Here is a 16651-nt window from a genome sequence, read left to right on the forward strand (position 1 = left end):
GCGCTCGGTGCCACCGCTGTGGTTCACACCACACCGGTGAAGACCTACTTCTGCTGGTTGTACCGACACCTTGCCGGAAAACCCCAGCTGAGCCCGGCGATTTGGCTTCCTGCCGGGTTGTGGGGAGCCGGGGGGGGGGGGGGGCCCTCACCAACCCATTTTCAAGAACACAACACAAAGGGATGGTTTTGCAGGTAAAGATATGTCCCTCCCCCCAGCCCCTGACAGGGCAGGACGCGGGGGCTCCTCCTGTTCGCAGGGGCTGGAGAATGTCCCCAGGGACCGGAGAATGTCCCCAGGGACCATGGGGAGATCCTGCTGCTGCGAGGGGTCACTGGGAGAATAGACCCTGACCCAGCAAGGACAGCTGGTGCCCAGCACCGTGCCCACCCCTGGGTGCAGGGGGGGGGGTACTGGGACACTGGGCAGCCTCAGGCAGCGGTGCGGGGTCACCGGCAGCGCTGTAGGAAATGGTGGCAATTTCCTCGAGGGTGCTGCCGGGCAGGATGCTCCCGGCGGTGCCGAGGCGCCGCTGCCAGGCTGGCACCTGAACTGGTGCTGGGATCTTGGCTGGCTTCAACCTCACCTTCTCGAGGCCAAGAAAAACTCTGTGCCTCCGCCGGCAAACTTGGGTGCTAGTGATGTGAAAGGTGCCAGTTCTTTTTCTTTCCTTGGCAGATTTAAATCCCCCTTTAATCTTTCTGGGGGCCTCAACAGCAGGACAGACAGACAGACAGACAGACGGGCAGCACCGTCTCGGTGGCTTTGTGCTGCAGTGGCTGTTCCCGGCGGCGCGCCATCCACGCGTCTCCTTTGGGAAGCGTTTCCCTGTCCCCGTCCCCTGCCGGCTCACGCAGGGGAAGGCTGTGGGAGCGGTGACAGATGGCACCGCGCGCCTGCTTTCCCGAGAAGCCAAAACAAGAGCCACGGTGCTGACGGGCACTGAGCCCTGCTAGGAGCGAGATGGATCCCGGTGCTCGGGCGGGTGAGAACAGACGGGAACAGCGGGCGCCTGCCAGACGCCAGCGAGGGCTGTTCCTGCCGCACTTCCAGCCTCAACGCCCCCCAGGTCGCCACCTGAACAGCAGAGGCTCCTGCAGGGACCCTCCTGCTGATCCCGGGCCAGAAACCTGCCAGGATTTGGGATCATGTGTGACAACCTCTCCCAACCAACTCAGCACACCCCAACCCAACCCCATCGCTGGGGTCACCAACAGCAACACCATGAGCTTTTAAAACCTTCATTAAACCAGCTTCAACCCCCTCCCCAGCAGGTTCCTCGGTGCTAATTGAGCTGAAGAGTCAAGAGCAGGGCTGGGGAGGGCTCAGGACCCCCCCTGGGTGCTGGTCAGGGGTGGAGGAGCAGAGCACAGGGCAGGGACAGACGCTCAGCGTCACAAACCTTCCCGTCCTTCAGCACAGCTCTTCAAAACAGTCCCCGGGGGAGGCTGGAGCCGCTCCTGCAGCGTCAGTAATCCCTCTCCTACAGCATCTTTTTATTCCGAGGCTCGGAGCAGGACAAGGCCTGAGGAGGGAAACAGCTGCTGGAGGAGATAACGGACTTCTGAGGCCCTTTGATTTTCTAATAACTTTTATTCAAACACAGTGCATTAATACTGATGGTCTGGCTTCGACACCGATGAGTCAGCTCTGCCCTCCAGCCGAGGACACAGCACCCGAAGTTAGAGGAGCTCCAACACCCAAATCTCCTTCAGGAGCGAGCCGGAGAATCCGAGCAAGGAACAGGGACTGAAGCAACAGGACAGGACTGCAGCAAGGCCTTGGCCTCAGCCCCGCGGCGCTGAGCTGAGCAGGAATGATGGCTTGAGGAGGAAAAGTAAAATAAAACCCCGCAGAAGCAGGCCCCTTGCTGCAGGAGCGAGTCCTGGGCAGGGATGAGCGCGGTGATGGCCCCAGCACAGCCCGTGCTCCCCGTCCTTCTGCAGCAGCCTCCATCCACAGCGCGGCCGTTACAGGCACCTTCCCCTTCCGCAGGGGGAGAGACAGGCCAAGGGCTACAGCTCCAGGTTTGGCACGGCCGAGGCCCCGCTCATCTCTCACTGCTTGGCAAGCTGACATGGAGAAGCTCAGGGCAAGAGCTGGCAGCCCTGGGATGAGTCTCATCCACAGCAGGACACGGGAAAGCCTCCCAAATCCTCCCCGCTCCGTGTCCAGAGGCGGGAGTTTGCAGTTTATAGAGAGAAAAGTCTCTTCTTGCTCAAGGGGAGAAGTGGATGAAGCCCCGCTCCCTGGTTGCCAAAAAAAAAAAAAGAAGGGTTTTCTTCTTCTTCTAAGGCAGCTGTTCTGGACCTTCTCTAGGGTTTGTTCAGGGGGTTGCGCAGCCAAGCCCAAGGGGTCGGGGCCGTTCCTACGCCCCCACCTCTGGGGCAGCCCCTCGGCTCCATCCAGCGCCCGGTGCAGCATCGGGGCTGGAGCTGCAGCCCTGCGGCAGAGGGGTTTCCTCCTGCTGCTGCCGCCGGCGCAGGGTACCGTCCACTTGGAAAAAGAAAAAAAAAAATAATAGTCAGACCAGCATCTTCAAATTAACAAACTGTAATTTTTCTCCAAAGATACATTTTCCATACACATCCATCATACACTGTAACAAAAAAAAGCAGTGTACATGAAATAAGAAAATAAATTAAATCCATAGCATAGGTAAGGAGGACGCTCTAGACTGGAGTAGAGTCAAAAGTTTCCAGCGATACAAGAGGCTCAAAAGTTTGTTTTAACAAGAATGCCTGCTAGCAAGGGTCCAGCAAGTGTTTCAGGTCAGTCCAACTGCTTAAACAGTTTTATTTAGAGTTTTTAAACAGCCATTATTGTCCTGCAACAGGCAGAGCTATTACATCCTGGGAGAAAGCCAAGAGGCATCGTTAAGATCCAAGTAGAGCATCCAGAAGATAATCAGGTTGGTCCCGCAGCATCTGCGCTAGCCGTCCTCCTTGGGCGGCGTGTACCAGCCTGGAAGGAGAAGAGAGAGCTGTGAGGGAGGGAGCCGCGGGGCGGATGCAAATCCACGGCTGGAAAAGCGGCAGCGCAAGCAATGCCGAGTCCCACTTCGGAAGGGCCACGTCTCCCGGACTACTGGGAGGCTTTTTCTCTGGGTTACTTCCCGAGACCACCCAATGATGACACGCTGTCTCTAGTTAGAGCTAAAGGAGCCCAGGGTGGCCAGTGGGAAGGGCAGAGGGATGCTGCAGCCCCACGTTCCACATTAGACAGCAGCTGCCATCGCTCACTGCCGCCTCGCTCCGGGTAATCCCTGCGCTCGGGGTAGGAAAAGCTCAAGCAGCTCGTCGGGACGCTCAGCCTGGGACAGCCCGGAGCAGCAAGGGGAAAGGCAGGCCCTCTCCCCCAGCACTTACCATTTTTCTCGTGGATCTGAACCAGGGACTTGTAGGACTGCTGTGCCCTTGTCAGGCTGTACTGATTCTGCAAGGGAAGCCGGGGCGACCGTCAGTCTGGCTGGAGCCCGGTGCGAGTCACCCCACACGCCTTCCCCAGGCAAACCACGCTGCCGGAGCCGGCTCACCTGCCTCCATCCCACCACCAACCACCCCCTCAGGTTCTCTTACCCCGACCAGGCCCCACCTTATTGGCTCCAAATTGTACTCGCGCTTTCCCTTTCACCAGAGTCGCGCTGATCTGCATAATCACCGACTCGATGGAGTACGCGCTGCTCCAGCCCTGAGGGACAGAGCCAAACGCGGTGAGGGCAGTGCCGACGGGGGCAAAGAGTCCCCCCCGAGCCCGGCACAGGCAGGGCAAAGCCACGGCGGGCAGCTGCCAGCCCGGATTCTGCCGTCAGCAAGCCCCAAGCAGTGGGAACACACAGCACGGGAGGCTGAAACCACCACACTGGCGGCTGCTGAGCCCCACGTAGCCACCGGTACCCACCTGTTTTGTAAGTAGCTCCATGCAGATGGCACCGCCACCTAGAACATACCTTGGGGAAGGAAGTGGGCAAAGTTATGTCAGAGATGGGCACGGCCTCCCCCACCCGCTGCTCCAGAGGTGAGCACTGCTCTGAGGAGCTCTCAGATGGAAAAAGTCCCCGCGCCTCCAAAAATCCACCACCCCAATATGTGCTTCCCAGGGGAGCTACTGCAAACTCAGATCAGGAAATGATGGGACCGCGCAGCGCTGGGTGAACTCTTGAGTGAAAACCACTGCAGGAAGCAGCGCTGGGTGAACTCAGCGAGCGGAGACAAACAGCTACTCACCCCCCTGACAGCACCGGGGACACGACCCTTACGAACGGTGGATCAAAAGGAAAGTTATCCTGGAACGAGAGGAGGGAAGCAAAGCCACTGAGAAATGTCTTCTCTGAAGACCCACTGCAGCAGCGTATCTCCAGGAGGGGGAGGCACAAGAAGCCTTACTTTAAAGGAGAAGTTTAGGAGGATGAAATCTGTTCCTTCTTTCTCTTTGAGGATCTGGAGATCATTGTGCAAAGCGCTATCCTCGTCAACCCTGCCAAAGGAAAACCCCAGAGGGTCAGAGTCGAGGTCATGCACCTCAAGTCCGCCGTGCTCATGGCCACTGAACCCCGGAGCCACCGTACCTGCACACCCGGGCCGCCACGGGGCCCTCGGGCTCTCACCCGGAGGGCAGCGACAGCACGGGCTGTCAGCATTCTGCTCCCGGTTTGCAGAGAAGACCATCACACCCTCTTTGCATGCTGCCAGCTTAAAAATAAAGACTGCCTGGCCCCAGGAAAAGGCAGCAGTGGTGTCTGGAGGGTGTGAAAGCTCGAGGTTTTGTCTGATGCACCTCTTCCAGGACTCTAGGAACAGCAGACAGACTTGCAGAGCCCTCAGATTATCTCATCTTTTTCTGGAGATGTCATCTCCTTTCTGATGCGGAGACAGCAAGCGAGCTGCCTGAGAGAGGCTAACCCAAGGTCTGCCCGGTGTTCCCAGCCCTGCCCACTGCCCCTCTGGCTCACGGGGATGTTTTGGTCCCACCACAGTTGCACAATCCCAAGCTGTGCCACCTACTTCAGGAGTTTGACGTTCCAATCGTACAGGCTGTCGTTCACGAGTTCAACTGCATAGTATCCTGCAAGGCGGAGAAGAGGTGTGTCACCACGGGGGAGACCGAACAAGGGGTTGAGGTATTGCAGGATTTCAAACCCCCTCGGCCCTCCAGCACCCCCCTCAGCCTGACACAGAACGCCCCCAAAATCAGCAGTTATCCAGAAGGACCATCCTGAGGGCAGCGGTTTTCCTACAATTGCTCTTTCCCTTGGGCTCAGGAAAGGGGTAGGAGCGACTCAAAGCCAGACAATCCTCCCACCCACTGCACGCTCCTCTCTTCCCTCCAGCACTGGCAGGGCCCAGCACTGGTGTGGCCGTTTTGCTTGCTCTTGACAGAGCTGCAACAGCCAAAGGCCAGAGATCCTCTCCTCAGCCGAGCAGAATAGCTCTAAGGCCCATTAGTTGCGACCCAGAACAATGAGGAAAACCCCGGCATGAGCAGCGGGGCAGCAGCCCCCTCCGTGGAGCCCCCCCACCAGAACTTACCGCCCTTGAAACTTGGTGATCGGTAAATATCCCTGAGCTCCTTCATTAGCCGGTCGGTGGCCTGCACAGACCCAGACACTGCACCCTGTGAGGAATTTGGGAGGAGGGAAGTTGCAGTTACACTGTGCCCACCACGGCCATCGCTCTACGACTCCCACACCTGAGCTAGAACTCCCCTCCAGCCCCTAAACCCGACCTTACCGTGTCATAGATTCATAGATTGGTCCAGGCCGGAAGGGACCTCCAAAGGTCATCTAGTCCGACCCCCCCGCAGTCAGCAGGGACACCCCCAACTAGACCAGGTTGCCCAGGGCCTTGTCGAGCTTCACCTTGAATATCTCAAGGGAAGGGGCCTCAACCACCTCCCTGGGCAACCTGTTCCAGTGTTCCACCATCCTCAGAGGAAAGAACTTTTTCCTAGTATCCAATCTAAATGTCCCCTTCTCCAAATTCAAGCCATTGCCCCTCGTCCTGTCACTGCAGGCCTTTGGAAACAGACTCTCCCCGGCCTTCCTGTAGCCCCCCTCAGGGACTGGGAGGCCGCTATTAGGTCTTCCTGGAGCCTCCTCTTCTCCAGGCTGAACAACCCCAGCTCCCTCAGCTTGTCCTCAGAGCAGAGGTGCTCCAACCCCTCTGAGGGGTCCTCAGACCACCTCAGAGGTGTCCCTCACCTCTGTCTTCCCCTTCCCCCTGCAGCAACTTCCCCTGCCCCAAATATGCCACCCCAGGCCATGCAGCTCCAGGCCTCTGTGCCCTGTCAACTGCATGAGAATCTCAGCCCGGGGGTACAAAAGCACAACCCACTGGCCACCTCCACGGCCCAAAGTGAGGTGCAACCCTAGGGAGCAGAAGGGAACCCCAGATCTCCCTGCAGGACGGCTGCCCCACGTAGCACCAACACCCTGGGGACAACTGAGGCCCACACTTACTTCCCTGAGCTGCAGAGGCTGTTCACAAACTCCTCTGCATCAGCCCCTGAGAGCCACCACTGTTCCTCTGGCCAGAGACAGCCCCTTTGCTTTAGGACCAGCAGCCGCCTCCAGCGCTCTCGCCCTCAGCTCCCTCTGCTTCCCCAACCCACCCGCCCGCCGGGTGACACGTACATTTAAGTAATCTTGCCTCTGGTTCTTTTTTATTTTCTCTAAAATGGCCAGGTTTTCCTTCCCAATGCCTTCATCCTCTGTCTTCTTCCCATCTGCCGGCTCTTCCTCTTTCATTTCATAGTGGTCCAAGTCCTCGGTGTCCTGGGGAGGGCAGAGCAGAGTTAGTAGGAGATGCGCCTTCGCTCCTCCCCGCTCTGAGCACTGCAGACAGCAGCTGCCCTGAACCAGGAAGGATTCCCGGTGCAACTCTCCCTCCCCAGGAATTCCCAAGCCCTGATCCAAGGCACAAACCAGGTGGAAGACGCAAGGCCTGGGCAAGCTCAGTGAAGAAGTTTTGGGCCCTGGGTCACCGCCGCCCTCCTGTGACAAAGCCAGCAGGCAGAGTGGCACAGTTCTCTTTCCCAGAATCAAACTGGGCTCATACAGGCTCTTTGTTCACTAGGTTCCTCCCTGCCGAGCCTCACGCCTGTTTATAATTAGCCATTAATCTTACACACACTCCTGAACGAGCCCCACATAACAAAGGGCACTGCATCTCGGCCGGCACAAGGCTCAAGCAGCCCTGTGCCACGTTTCTGGAGAGCAGGAGCAAAGCACAGACTCTTGCAGTGCTGCTGGGCCACACGGTCCCCCCTTCACCACCAGAAACCCAGCATGGACACAGGTCTGTGAGAAGAGACCCTCAGAGACAAGGTTCAGTGGTGCGGGACATTTTCCCCTCAAAAAGAGGCGTCGTTTCGGGGTGTTTCTGGAAGCTCTTTGTAGATCAGCTCAGCTCTTCACCGCACAGCACCCTCCCGACGCTCTACCCAACCCTGGCAGAGGCTCTGCCCCTCATCCCTTCCCACAACAATGCTCCTCAGGCTGATGTGGGCAAGACCCCGATGTTAATAACCATTAAAAACCAGTCAGAGCAATCAGGGGCACCGCAGAGGTCTCTCCCCATGCGCAGCGTGGAAGCTGTCTGCAAACGGCTGCGGGTACGCACGGCTCCAGCGCCGGTATTAAATCCTCCGAACCCGTGTTTACTTCGGCCTCCCCGGGCTACCTGCTGCTATCCTGGGTGAGGAGCATTTTTGGAAGGGCTTTGACATTTTTAGCCCATCACAGGGGAAAATAGCTCCTCCTAGAAAATCCCTTCGAGTGGATTAACCTGCATAAAGCATCTCCACACCAGGGTACGGCTCTGCTGCTCCGCTCTTCCCACACAGCCCAACAAATCCAGCTGCTCAGCCAGAAACCTTTGCTGTGAGCAGGAGCCTTGTCCCCGCTCAGCGACGCGCAGCGTTAGCAGAAAGCGTGAGGGGGAACGCTCATTTCCTGCGGATTTCTTTTCCAGCCCACAGGAGTGCGAGGACTCACACATCACAAATGTGCCACAAAGCAGCGAGTCTGCAGACACACGAGGTTACGCCGGTACCAGTTTAAGCCTCCTCGTTTTCTTCTGTGACCCCGGCAAAGGCCGGCCTTGATTTAGCAAGTGATTAACTTTGCTATTATTATTATTAAAACCCCAACAAGTGCCAGGCGTGCTGCTGTCGAGTGGCCTGTCCCCCAGGCTCTGCGGAGCCACTGACTCGGTGCCCGCGACTCTCACACCCCAGGAGAAGTGTGCGAGGCATCGCTAAACGTCACCATGGAGATTCAAAGATTATTCCACCCACTTCTAGCGATCTCTAAACCGCAAACCAAACAACCGAAGCTTGTGGGTTTTGCAGCATGATATTCTCAGCCTGCAGTGAAGTATGGCTGCCTCTGCTGCTCCTGCCAATTAGCTCGTTCGCACTCTCAGCCATCCTACCTAATCCTCTCTGCGGGACTCCCATTTTCACGGCGCGATTTCCCCACCAGCAACAGCAACCCAGAAATCCCATCACTCGTGAGCAAACTTCAGGCTCTAGACCACAGCAGCAGCAGATGAGAGAGAAACTGTCCAAGGGGCCCTGCTCTCAGCCCGTCTGCTCACCTTTGGAGGTCACAGCTACGCCTCTCGGCTGCTGCGGTCCCCTGCGGTTTGTGAACACATTGCTCCCACACGTGGCTCAGGACCTGGGGCCCCAGCAGCAAAACACTGAGAACAATCTAGTCTTCAAGGCCAACAGCGGGCAAACAGCTGGCTCTTCGCTGTCTGGACTCCAGGGGCTCCTCCCAGACACAATCCAGTGCCCTGGCACCTTTCAGCAGGCACCTCCCTGCGCTGAGCTCTTCACTGTACTTCCTCATGAGCGAGGCGGCACTTACCTCTGGCATTTCTTCATCTTCCTCTTCAGAGGACACCTCTTCCTGTGTGCTCTGCAGGGACGAAAGCACAGAGATGAATATCGCACAGTCAGCATCCCGGAGCAACGCTCTCCGGCCTTCCCAGACACTTCTGAGGTGAGGTTAAACAGGGATTTACAAGCAGAATGAAGCCAAGAAACCTTCATAGGAAACTACACCAGAGCAACTAAACAGCACTGAGGGCCAACAGATCCACCCCAGGGAGAGGAGATCAACACCTCCCCTGCTGCGTTCCTCCTTCAGGGGTTAGGAAGCCTCAGCCTCTAAAGCAAAGTCCAGGGAAATTGTTTTATGGGCTTCGAAAGTCTCCACCTGAGTCACTCACCGGTTCTGCCGGCAGAGGCTGGTCCAACATTTCAACATCTGGATGTTGGGGGAGGTTGTAGAGTTTGCACAGGTCAGAGATTATTCGCTTCAGGTGCTGCAAGAGCTGTCGGGAGAGCAGAGAAGTGTCAGAGAAGCGCAGGGACCCACACGCCAAGCCAAGCCTCAGCCATCCCCGGCGCCGACACAAGCGAGCGAAGGCCCAGCGGCCACTCCAAGCAGTGACAGACACAGGGGGGGAGTCACACCCCGGCATCACACTCAAGAGAAGTCAGAGCCGCTCATCCCAAACTTCCTGAGCCCTTATGAGGCCAGACGTCCCCCCCACCTTGGGTGGCACCGGGGATTGGACCTTCCCAAACCAGCCAGCCTCCGGCCTCCCCTCTCCCCAGGCAGCGCACTCTCACCAGCGTATTTCCTTTCCTGACTTCCACCAGCCTCTCCAGGATAGCGGCCAGGTTCGGATCGTCCGACTCCACAGACCATATCGGGGGAACAGCTGGATAAGCCTCCTGGGAGAAGGAGAAGGTGCCATTTGAGCCACTGCAATTGCCTCCGTCCCACTGTCACAGCTGGTGGGGAGCAGAGCAGCGAGCCAGGCAGGACAGGGAGCTGCAGCCCCATGTGTCCTGCAAATGGATCCACTCCCAGACCGCAGAGATCAGAGCAGCCCATGAGCCACAGAATCCACTCTCCAGGCTGTTCCTCGGGCTGAGGGCAAACCAAAGCCCCGCTCCAGCCACGCTGGTCTGGCTCAGCTCTGTGCCGCTTCCCCCCAGCCCAGGGGAGCAGGAGGGAATAGGGAGGGTGGTGACATTTCGGCCACCCCTTTGGTCTCCAGGGACTTTTGGGGAGGAAAAGCAGTTAAGGCAGGACACTGAGGGCATTTCACGCTGCCCTATGTGCCTCCTGCCTTGCCAGCTCCGGACCAAATGTGATGGAGGAGAATCAGGGCCAGAGACTGAGCAGCACATTTAATCCAGGCCAAAGCCACTGGCAGCCTCTGACACCGCTCCCGAGTCACCCCTCTGGAAAATCCCGGACAATGTCCATGCCGGGGGCTTTCCCTGCTCCACTGCTCCTCGCCTGGAGCCACAACATCAGCTATGCCTTGCCACGGGAGCTGGGACCTGCACCCCACTGCAAACCGACCCACAACCAGGGCCCCCTAAAACCCAGGCGAGGATGAGCCAGAGTGGAGGTGAATAGCAGGACATCGGGGTGTCGCTGCTCAGGGCCACCTGGGACCCCCCCAACCCTCCGGAGGAGGCGCAGAGGGTGCCCAGGGGAGGAAGGGGGGACGCAGGCAGCTCCCCCCTCCTCCCTCCGGGGTGCAGCTCCAGGCTTCATTCCGCTGGGAGACGCTTCCCGGTGAGGGGAGCTCCGCGGAGCCCGGGGGCCGAGCAGTCCGCTCACACGGGCACTGGGGTTGGGGGGCGGGGAGGGGGGGGAAGGCCGGAGGCAGCTCCCCCCGCTCCCCGCAGCCGATCTCGGGCCCAGCTCGCCCCGAGGCCGGGCCGCGGTCAGCCAAGAGTCAGCAGCGCCGGCCGGCTCCCGGGGCCGGGGCGGCCTCTGGATCCCAGGGCCGCCCCCGCAGCCAGGGCCCACCGCACCGGGCCGGTGTCCCCGGCGCCCCCCGGGCCTCACCGTGATGTTGCAGTGGATGCGGACGGGACCCGGCGGCGGCCCCCGGGAGGCGGAGGCACCGGCGCGGGCCCCGGCCCCCGGGACGAACTCGCAGCTGATCTCGTCGGGGCAGGCGCTGCCGATGCGGAACCGCTCGTGGCCCCGGTGGAAGATGGACTCGAGCAGCCGCAGCTCCCGCCTCAGGAGCCGCCCGGCGGGGGCCGCCGCCACCTCGGCCCCGCTCCGCCCGGGCCCCCCCGCCGCCGCCTGCGCCCCCGCCGCCTCCTCCGCCCCCGCCCGCTGCATCTTCCCATGGAGGGACCCGCTCCGCCGCCGCCGCCGCCGCCGCAGCCCCCGGAGCCGGCCCAAGATGGCGGCGGGACGGCCCCGCTCTCCGGAAGTGACCCCTCCCGCCAATACCGGAAGGGGCGGGACCGAAACCACCGGAAGAAGCCCTCGCCAAACGGGCGGGGCACCGCCGAGCCGGAAGTGACGCCACGGCGGCGGGGACGAAGGGGGCGGTGCCCTCCAAAGCGAAGGGGCGGGGCTCGCCCCTCCCCCCGTCGGGAGGGGTCACGGGGGGGTCACGGGGGGGGGGGGTGTGTGTGTGTCACCGGGAGGGGTCACCGGAGGGAGGGGAACCGGAGGGGACCACCGGGGCGGACCCGTGTGTACCGGGACCCGGGAGCCGCCTCTCCCCCGCCCCACTGGCACAGGGCAGGGACCGGGGGCAGCGGGGGCCGGATCCTGGTGGAGCGGGAGCGGGGTGCGGGGTTAAGCCCGGTCCCCGCCGAACCTCCCGCTCCCCCGCCGGTCCCGGGGCGGGGGCGGGGCGGCCGCGGGGCCTCTGACGGCGGCGGTGACGGCGGCGGAGCGGAGAGCGCGGGGCGGCCCCGGCGCAGCGCCCGGCACCGCCTCCCGCCCGGGGCCGCCCCGCCCGGGCCGCCGCCGCCGCCGCCGCCGGCTCCAGCACCGCGGAGAGCGCGGGCAGCACCGGGGACAGCGCCCGGGCACCGGCACCGGCAGCGGCCGCCCCCATGGCGCTGCTCCGCGTCCTCTGCCTCCTCGCCGCCCTCAGACGTAAGTGCCGGGGGAGGGCGGGCACCGGCACCGGCACCGGCACCGGCACGGAGGGGACCGGACCGGGCCCCGGGGCTGCGCCTGTTGCACGGGACCGGACCCGGTGCTGGCCCTGCTCGCTGTCCCGGCCCGGCCCGGCCCGGCAGCGCTCCCGGTGCTCCCCGCCCCCCTTCTTCCCCCTCATCCCGGGGCTCTGCGGCCCCCGCGGCACCGCCGGGCCCGGGGCTCCGGCTGCCCGAACGGCTCCGCCAGGGGGGCACGGGGGTAGGACGGGCCGGGCCGGGCCGGGCCGGGCGGAGACGGCACCCAGCTGCGGGCACCCACCGCCCCCGGGTCCCTCCACGTTTCCTCCCGGTGACACCGGCACCCCCGAGCCGCCGGCCCCAGAGCCCCGGGACGGGCACAGGCTCAGCCCCGGGGAGGGGGGACCGGGAGCCCTCCCGGGGGGGCCCTGCCCGCTGCCGCGGGGCTCAGCCTGCCGCTGCCCCCCAGGGAGCCTGGGCACCGACACGGAGGAGCGGCTGGTGGAGTATCTGCTGGACCCCGCGCGTTACAACAAGCTGATCCGGCCGGCGACCAACGGCTCGGAGCTGGTGACGGTGCAGCTGATGGTGTCGCTGGCGCAGCTCATCAGCGTGGTGAGTTGGCCGGGGCTCAGCTCCCCATTCCCCGGGGAAGGAGAGGACACTGCAGCTCCCCCCCCTGCCCCCGGCACCCCCGAGTAACCAGCCCCGCTCTCTCCGCAGCACGAGCGGGAGCAGATCATGACCACCAACGTCTGGCTGACCCAGGTGGGAGCCCTGCACTCTGCCATGGCCCTGGGGACCCTGTGTCCACCTTACCCCGGGACCCCCCCTGCACCCTGTCCTGGGGTCCCCCCCATACACCCTGGCCCAGGACCCCCCTGCACCCTGTCTGAGGACCCTCCCATGTCCACCTTGTCTTGGGGGCTCCCCCACACCCTGCTCCAGCCCCCCCCATACACCCTGTGTGGGATCCCTACGTTCACCCTATCCTGGACCCCCCTCTTTCCTGAGGATCCCCCTGGACCCTGCACCAGATCCCGCAATGTCCACCCTGCCCTGGGCTTCCCTGCCCCCTGCCTCAGGACACCCCCCCCCCATCCTGGGGACCCCTCTGCACCCTGTGTGGGACCCCCATGTCCACCCTGCCCTGGCCCCCCACCCACCCGTGGCCAGGCCGGGCTGAGCCTGTGTGTCCCCAGGAGTGGGAGGACTATCGCCTCACCTGGAAGCCCGAGGACTTTGACAACATGAAGAAGGTCCGCCTGCCCTCCAAGCACATCTGGCTGCCCGATGTGGTGCTCTACAACAAGTAGGTGGTGGGTTTTTTTTTTGGGGGGGGGGAGGCCACACGTGCCCCAACCCCATCCAGGGCTCAGGGCGGTGCTGTGGCAATGCTGGGGCAGGGCCAGGGCTGACAGCGCATCCCTTCACCCCAGCGCCGACGGGATGTACGAGGTCTCCTTCTACTCCAACGCGGTGATCTCCTACGACGGCAGCATCTTCTGGCTGCCACCGGCCATCTACAAGAGCGCATGCAAGATTGAGGTGAAGCACTTCCCCTTCGACCAGCAGAACTGCACCATGAAGTTCCGCTCCTGGACCTACGACCGCACTGAGATCGACCTGGTGCTGAAAAGCGAGGTGGCCAGCTTGGATGACTTCACACCCAGCGGTGAGTGGGACATCGTGGCACTGCCGGGCCGGCGCAATGAGAACCCTGACGACTCCACCTACGTGGACATCACCTACGACTTCATCATCCGGCGCAAGCCGCTCTTCTACACCATCAACCTCATCATCCCCTGCATCCTCATCACCTCCTTGGCCATCCTCGTCTTCTACCTCCCATCCGACTGTGGTGAGAAGATGACACTCTGCATCTCCGTCCTGCTCGCCCTCACCGTCTTCCTGCTGCTCATCTCCAAGATCGTGCCGCCCACCTCGCTGGACGTGCCGCTGGTGGGCAAGTACCTCATGTTCACCATGGTGCTGGTGACCTTCTCCATCGTCACCAGCGTCTGCGTTCTCAACGTGCACCACCGCTCGCCCACCACGCACACCATGCCGCCCTGGGTCCGCACCCTCTTCCTCCACAAGCTCCCGGCGCTGCTTTTCATGAAGCAGCCGCGGCAGAACTGCGCGCGCCAGCGCCTGCGCCAACGCCGCCACACCCAGGAGCGTGCCGCCGCCGCCACCGCCACCCTCTTCCTCCGGGCCGGCGCCCGCGCCTGCGCCTGCTACGCCAACCCCGGCGCTGCCAAGGCCGAGGGGCTCAACGGCTACCGGGAGCGGCAGGGGCAGGCGCCGGCCCCCACGGGCAGCTGCGCCTGCGGGCTGGAGGAGGCGGTGGATGGCGTGCGCTTCATCGCCGACCACATGCGCAGCGAGGACGACGACCAGAGCGTGAGTCGGGGCAGGCAGGGCTGCGGGCAGGGCTGCGGGGGTACGGGCAGGACTGCAAGGTGCAGGCAGCGTATTTAGGGTGTGGGCAAGGGATTTGGGGTGCGGGCAGAGGATGCAGGGTGTGGGAAGGGCTGCAGGCAGGGGATGTGGGGTGCAGGCAGAGCTGTGGGGTGTAGGCAGAGCTGTGGGATACAGGCAGGGGATTTGAGGTGCAGGCAGAGGATGTGGGGTGCGGGCAGGGCTGCGGGATGCAGACTGGGCCGCAGGGTGTGGGCAGGGGATGTGGGATGCAGGCAGGGGATGTGGGGTACAGGCAGGGCTTCGAGGTGCAGGCAGGGTTCTGGGGTGCAGAGCATGTGCCCCCATGCAGGCAGGGACTTGCACGAGCACTAAGGGGGTCCCTGCCCAGCCCCGTGCGTGGGGACCCCCTGCAGCCCCTGCCTGCGGGGGGCGGGCCCAGCCCTGGCCCCCAACCCACTGCTGCTGCTCCAGCCTGAATCAGCTGCTCTGGAATCCTGGGAGTCTCCTGGGAGCCCTGACCCTGCGCGGCTCCGTGAGGCTGCAGATTTCAGCGGAGCTGGCCCTGGCTGGGGCTGCAGGGCTGGGGGACGCTGCAACCCCCCAGCTCAGCTCCCTGGGGAGACGAGTTTCCCAGGCTCCGCGGCGCGGGTAGCAGCGAGTCCCACAGGGGCTTGGCAGGCAGCCCCGGGAGCTGCAGTGCTGAGGGAGCAGATTCGGGGCTCTGCGGAGCCACTGAGCTCCCGGTCCTGCCAGAAACGGCACAGCCAGCCCCGGGTGATGCCGGAGGCCCCAGCCTGACCCTGCCTCTCTCCCGGCCCCCGTAGGTGAGCGAGGACTGGAAGTACGTGGCCATGGTCATCGACCGCCTCTTCTTGTGGATCTTCGTCTTTGTCTGCGTCTTCGGCACTGTCGGCATGTTCCTGCAGCCGCTCTTCCAGAACTACGCCACCAACTCTCTGCTGCAGCTCGGCCAGGGCACCCCCACCTCCAAATAGCGCTGGGGCGGCCGCTTGGCCTCCCCCCGGCCCCGGGGACAGCGAGGGACTGCGGGCTCCGCACCCTCTCCCCACCGCCGAGCCGGGGGCCGGGTGCTGGTCTCCAGGCAGCCACTGCAAACCAATAAATACTCACACAGGAGGGGGCTGGTTCATTTTAGCGTCGTTTCATCCTGCACCGCTCCCCACAGGCAGGGGGGAGCAGGATGTGGCCAGGGCTGGGGTGTTCCAGCTCCCCCAAGGTAAGAGGCTGGGGAGGAATGGGCTCTGGAAGAGGGAATATCCCAGTTGTTGAGGGAGGGAGCGCCGTGGCGGCGTGAAACTGGCCCCACGGGGATGCGCCCGGCTCCCTCCCACGCTGCTGGGAGCACCGGCCACTCACCGGTTCTCCTCCCGCTGATGCAGCAGCGCGAGGCCACGAGGGGCTGGTGCCCCAGCCCCGGGGGCAGCCCCCAGCTCTGCTGGAGCCCAGCGCTGCCCCTGGGGTTGGGGAGGGCCGGGGGGAGCCAGAGCGATGCATGGGGAGGAGGATGGGGCTGCTCTGCTCTGGCTCCTGGAGGTGAGCACGTGGAGCAGGCAGGAGGAGGCTATTTTTAGGTCCTACCTGCAAGCAGGGCCCAGGCAGCGAGTGCCAGGTTCTGCCCCACGCTCTGGCATCGCCACCGGCCCCTGCTGAACCCCCAGCTCCCTGCAGGAATTGGGGGAGGAAAAGGAAAACAGGAATCGATCACAGGTGGAGCCGGGAGCGGCCAGGTCCAGGGGGCATAGGGGAGTGGGTGTGTGGGGCTGGCAGAGCCCCAGCCGCTCCGGCAGCGCTTCCTCCGCTCTCCCTCGCAGGCAGGAATTGGCCTCATTGGGGAAAATTGAACTGGAGCCTCGGCTATAAATACCATTAATCCCCTCCTGCTGGGGGGGTGGGGGGGGTGGGCGCTGAGGCTGGGGGCCGGTGGCACACACAGCCCCGGGGGAAGCCACAGGCTAGAAATTAATTTAAAACTCAGCACTTCACCTGGCCAGGGAAATCCCCAGCTGCTCCAGTGGCTGCTCGTGGACACCCTCCTCTTGGGAAGCTGGGGGGGACGGACGGACCCCAATGCTTAAATGTTAAGAGTTTTGCCCCTAAAGCAGCCCCGTGGCAGGGATTGTCCTGCTTTGTCCCACCCCTGCAGCCCCTCTGCTACAGGTGCAGCCCCGGCGAGTGCAGGACAGGATGGGGGGGTCCCACTGCGCCCCGGCAGAGCAGGAGGATGCGGGAGCCCCGAGAG

The 16651-nt window shown here is 62.8% G+C and overlaps 2 protein-coding genes across 2 annotated transcripts; one reads left to right on the forward strand and one right to left on the reverse strand.

Moving 5' to 3' along the window:
- Window positions 1-1582: 1582 nt before the first annotated feature.
- Window positions 1583-11167, reverse strand: UBE2Q1 (ubiquitin conjugating enzyme E2 Q1). The gene is made up of 13 exons (XM_074164503.1): window positions 10883-11167; window positions 9643-9747; window positions 9237-9341; window positions 8873-8923; window positions 6632-6772; window positions 5529-5613; window positions 5004-5064; window positions 4386-4476; window positions 4227-4285; window positions 3901-3949; window positions 3595-3690; window positions 3369-3435; window positions 1583-2964 (listed from the first exon to the last, which is right to left on the reverse strand). Exons 1-13 carry the CDS (start codon window positions 11165-11167, stop codon window positions 2933-2935), a joined length of 1227 nt encoding a protein of 408 aa, XP_074020604.1. The 3' UTR covers window positions 1583-2932.
- A 731-nt stretch (window positions 11168-11898) lies between these two features.
- Window positions 11899-15527, forward strand: CHRNB2 (cholinergic receptor nicotinic beta 2 subunit). The gene is made up of 6 exons (XM_074164663.1): window positions 11899-11941; window positions 12434-12579; window positions 12688-12732; window positions 13167-13276; window positions 13404-14370; window positions 15216-15527. Exons 1-6 carry the CDS (start codon window positions 11899-11901, stop codon window positions 15384-15386), a joined length of 1482 nt encoding a protein of 493 aa, XP_074020764.1. The 3' UTR covers window positions 15387-15527.
- The last annotated feature ends 1124 nt before the right edge of the window (window positions 15528-16651 follow it).

Source organism: Numenius arquata, chromosome 27, assembly GCF_964106895.1.
Source record: "Numenius arquata chromosome 27, bNumArq3.hap1.1, whole genome shotgun sequence".
In the NCBI taxonomy this organism is placed as follows: domain Eukaryota; kingdom Metazoa; phylum Chordata; class Aves; order Charadriiformes; family Scolopacidae; genus Numenius; species Numenius arquata.

Bases quoted from the DNA above. Each gene is read 5' to 3' on its own strand.
- CHRNB2 (XM_074164663.1), top strand. From the start codon at position 11,899: ATGGCGCTGCTCCGCGTCCTCTGCCTCCTCGCCGCCCTCAGAC. The intron at 12,580-12,687 runs GTGAGTTGGCCG...CTCTCTCCGCAG, and splicing joins TGGCGCAGCTCATCAGCGTG to CACGAGCGGGAGCAGATCAT. The intron at 13,277-13,403 runs GTAGGTGGTGGG...CCTTCACCCCAG, and splicing joins GATGTGGTGCTCTACAACAA to CGCCGACGGGATGTACGAGG.
- UBE2Q1 (XM_074164503.1), bottom strand. From the start codon at position 11,167: ATGCAGCGGGCGGGGGCGGAGGAGGCGGCGGGGGCGCAGGCGGCGGCG. The intron at 9,342-9,642 runs GTGAGAGTGCGC...CTCTCCCGACAG, and splicing joins TCAGGAAAGGAAATACGCTG to CTCTTGCAGCACCTGAAGCG. The intron at 3,691-3,900 runs GTGGGTACCGGT...TCTGTCCCTCAG, and splicing joins TGGAGCTACTTACAAAACAG to GGCTGGAGCAGCGCGTACTC.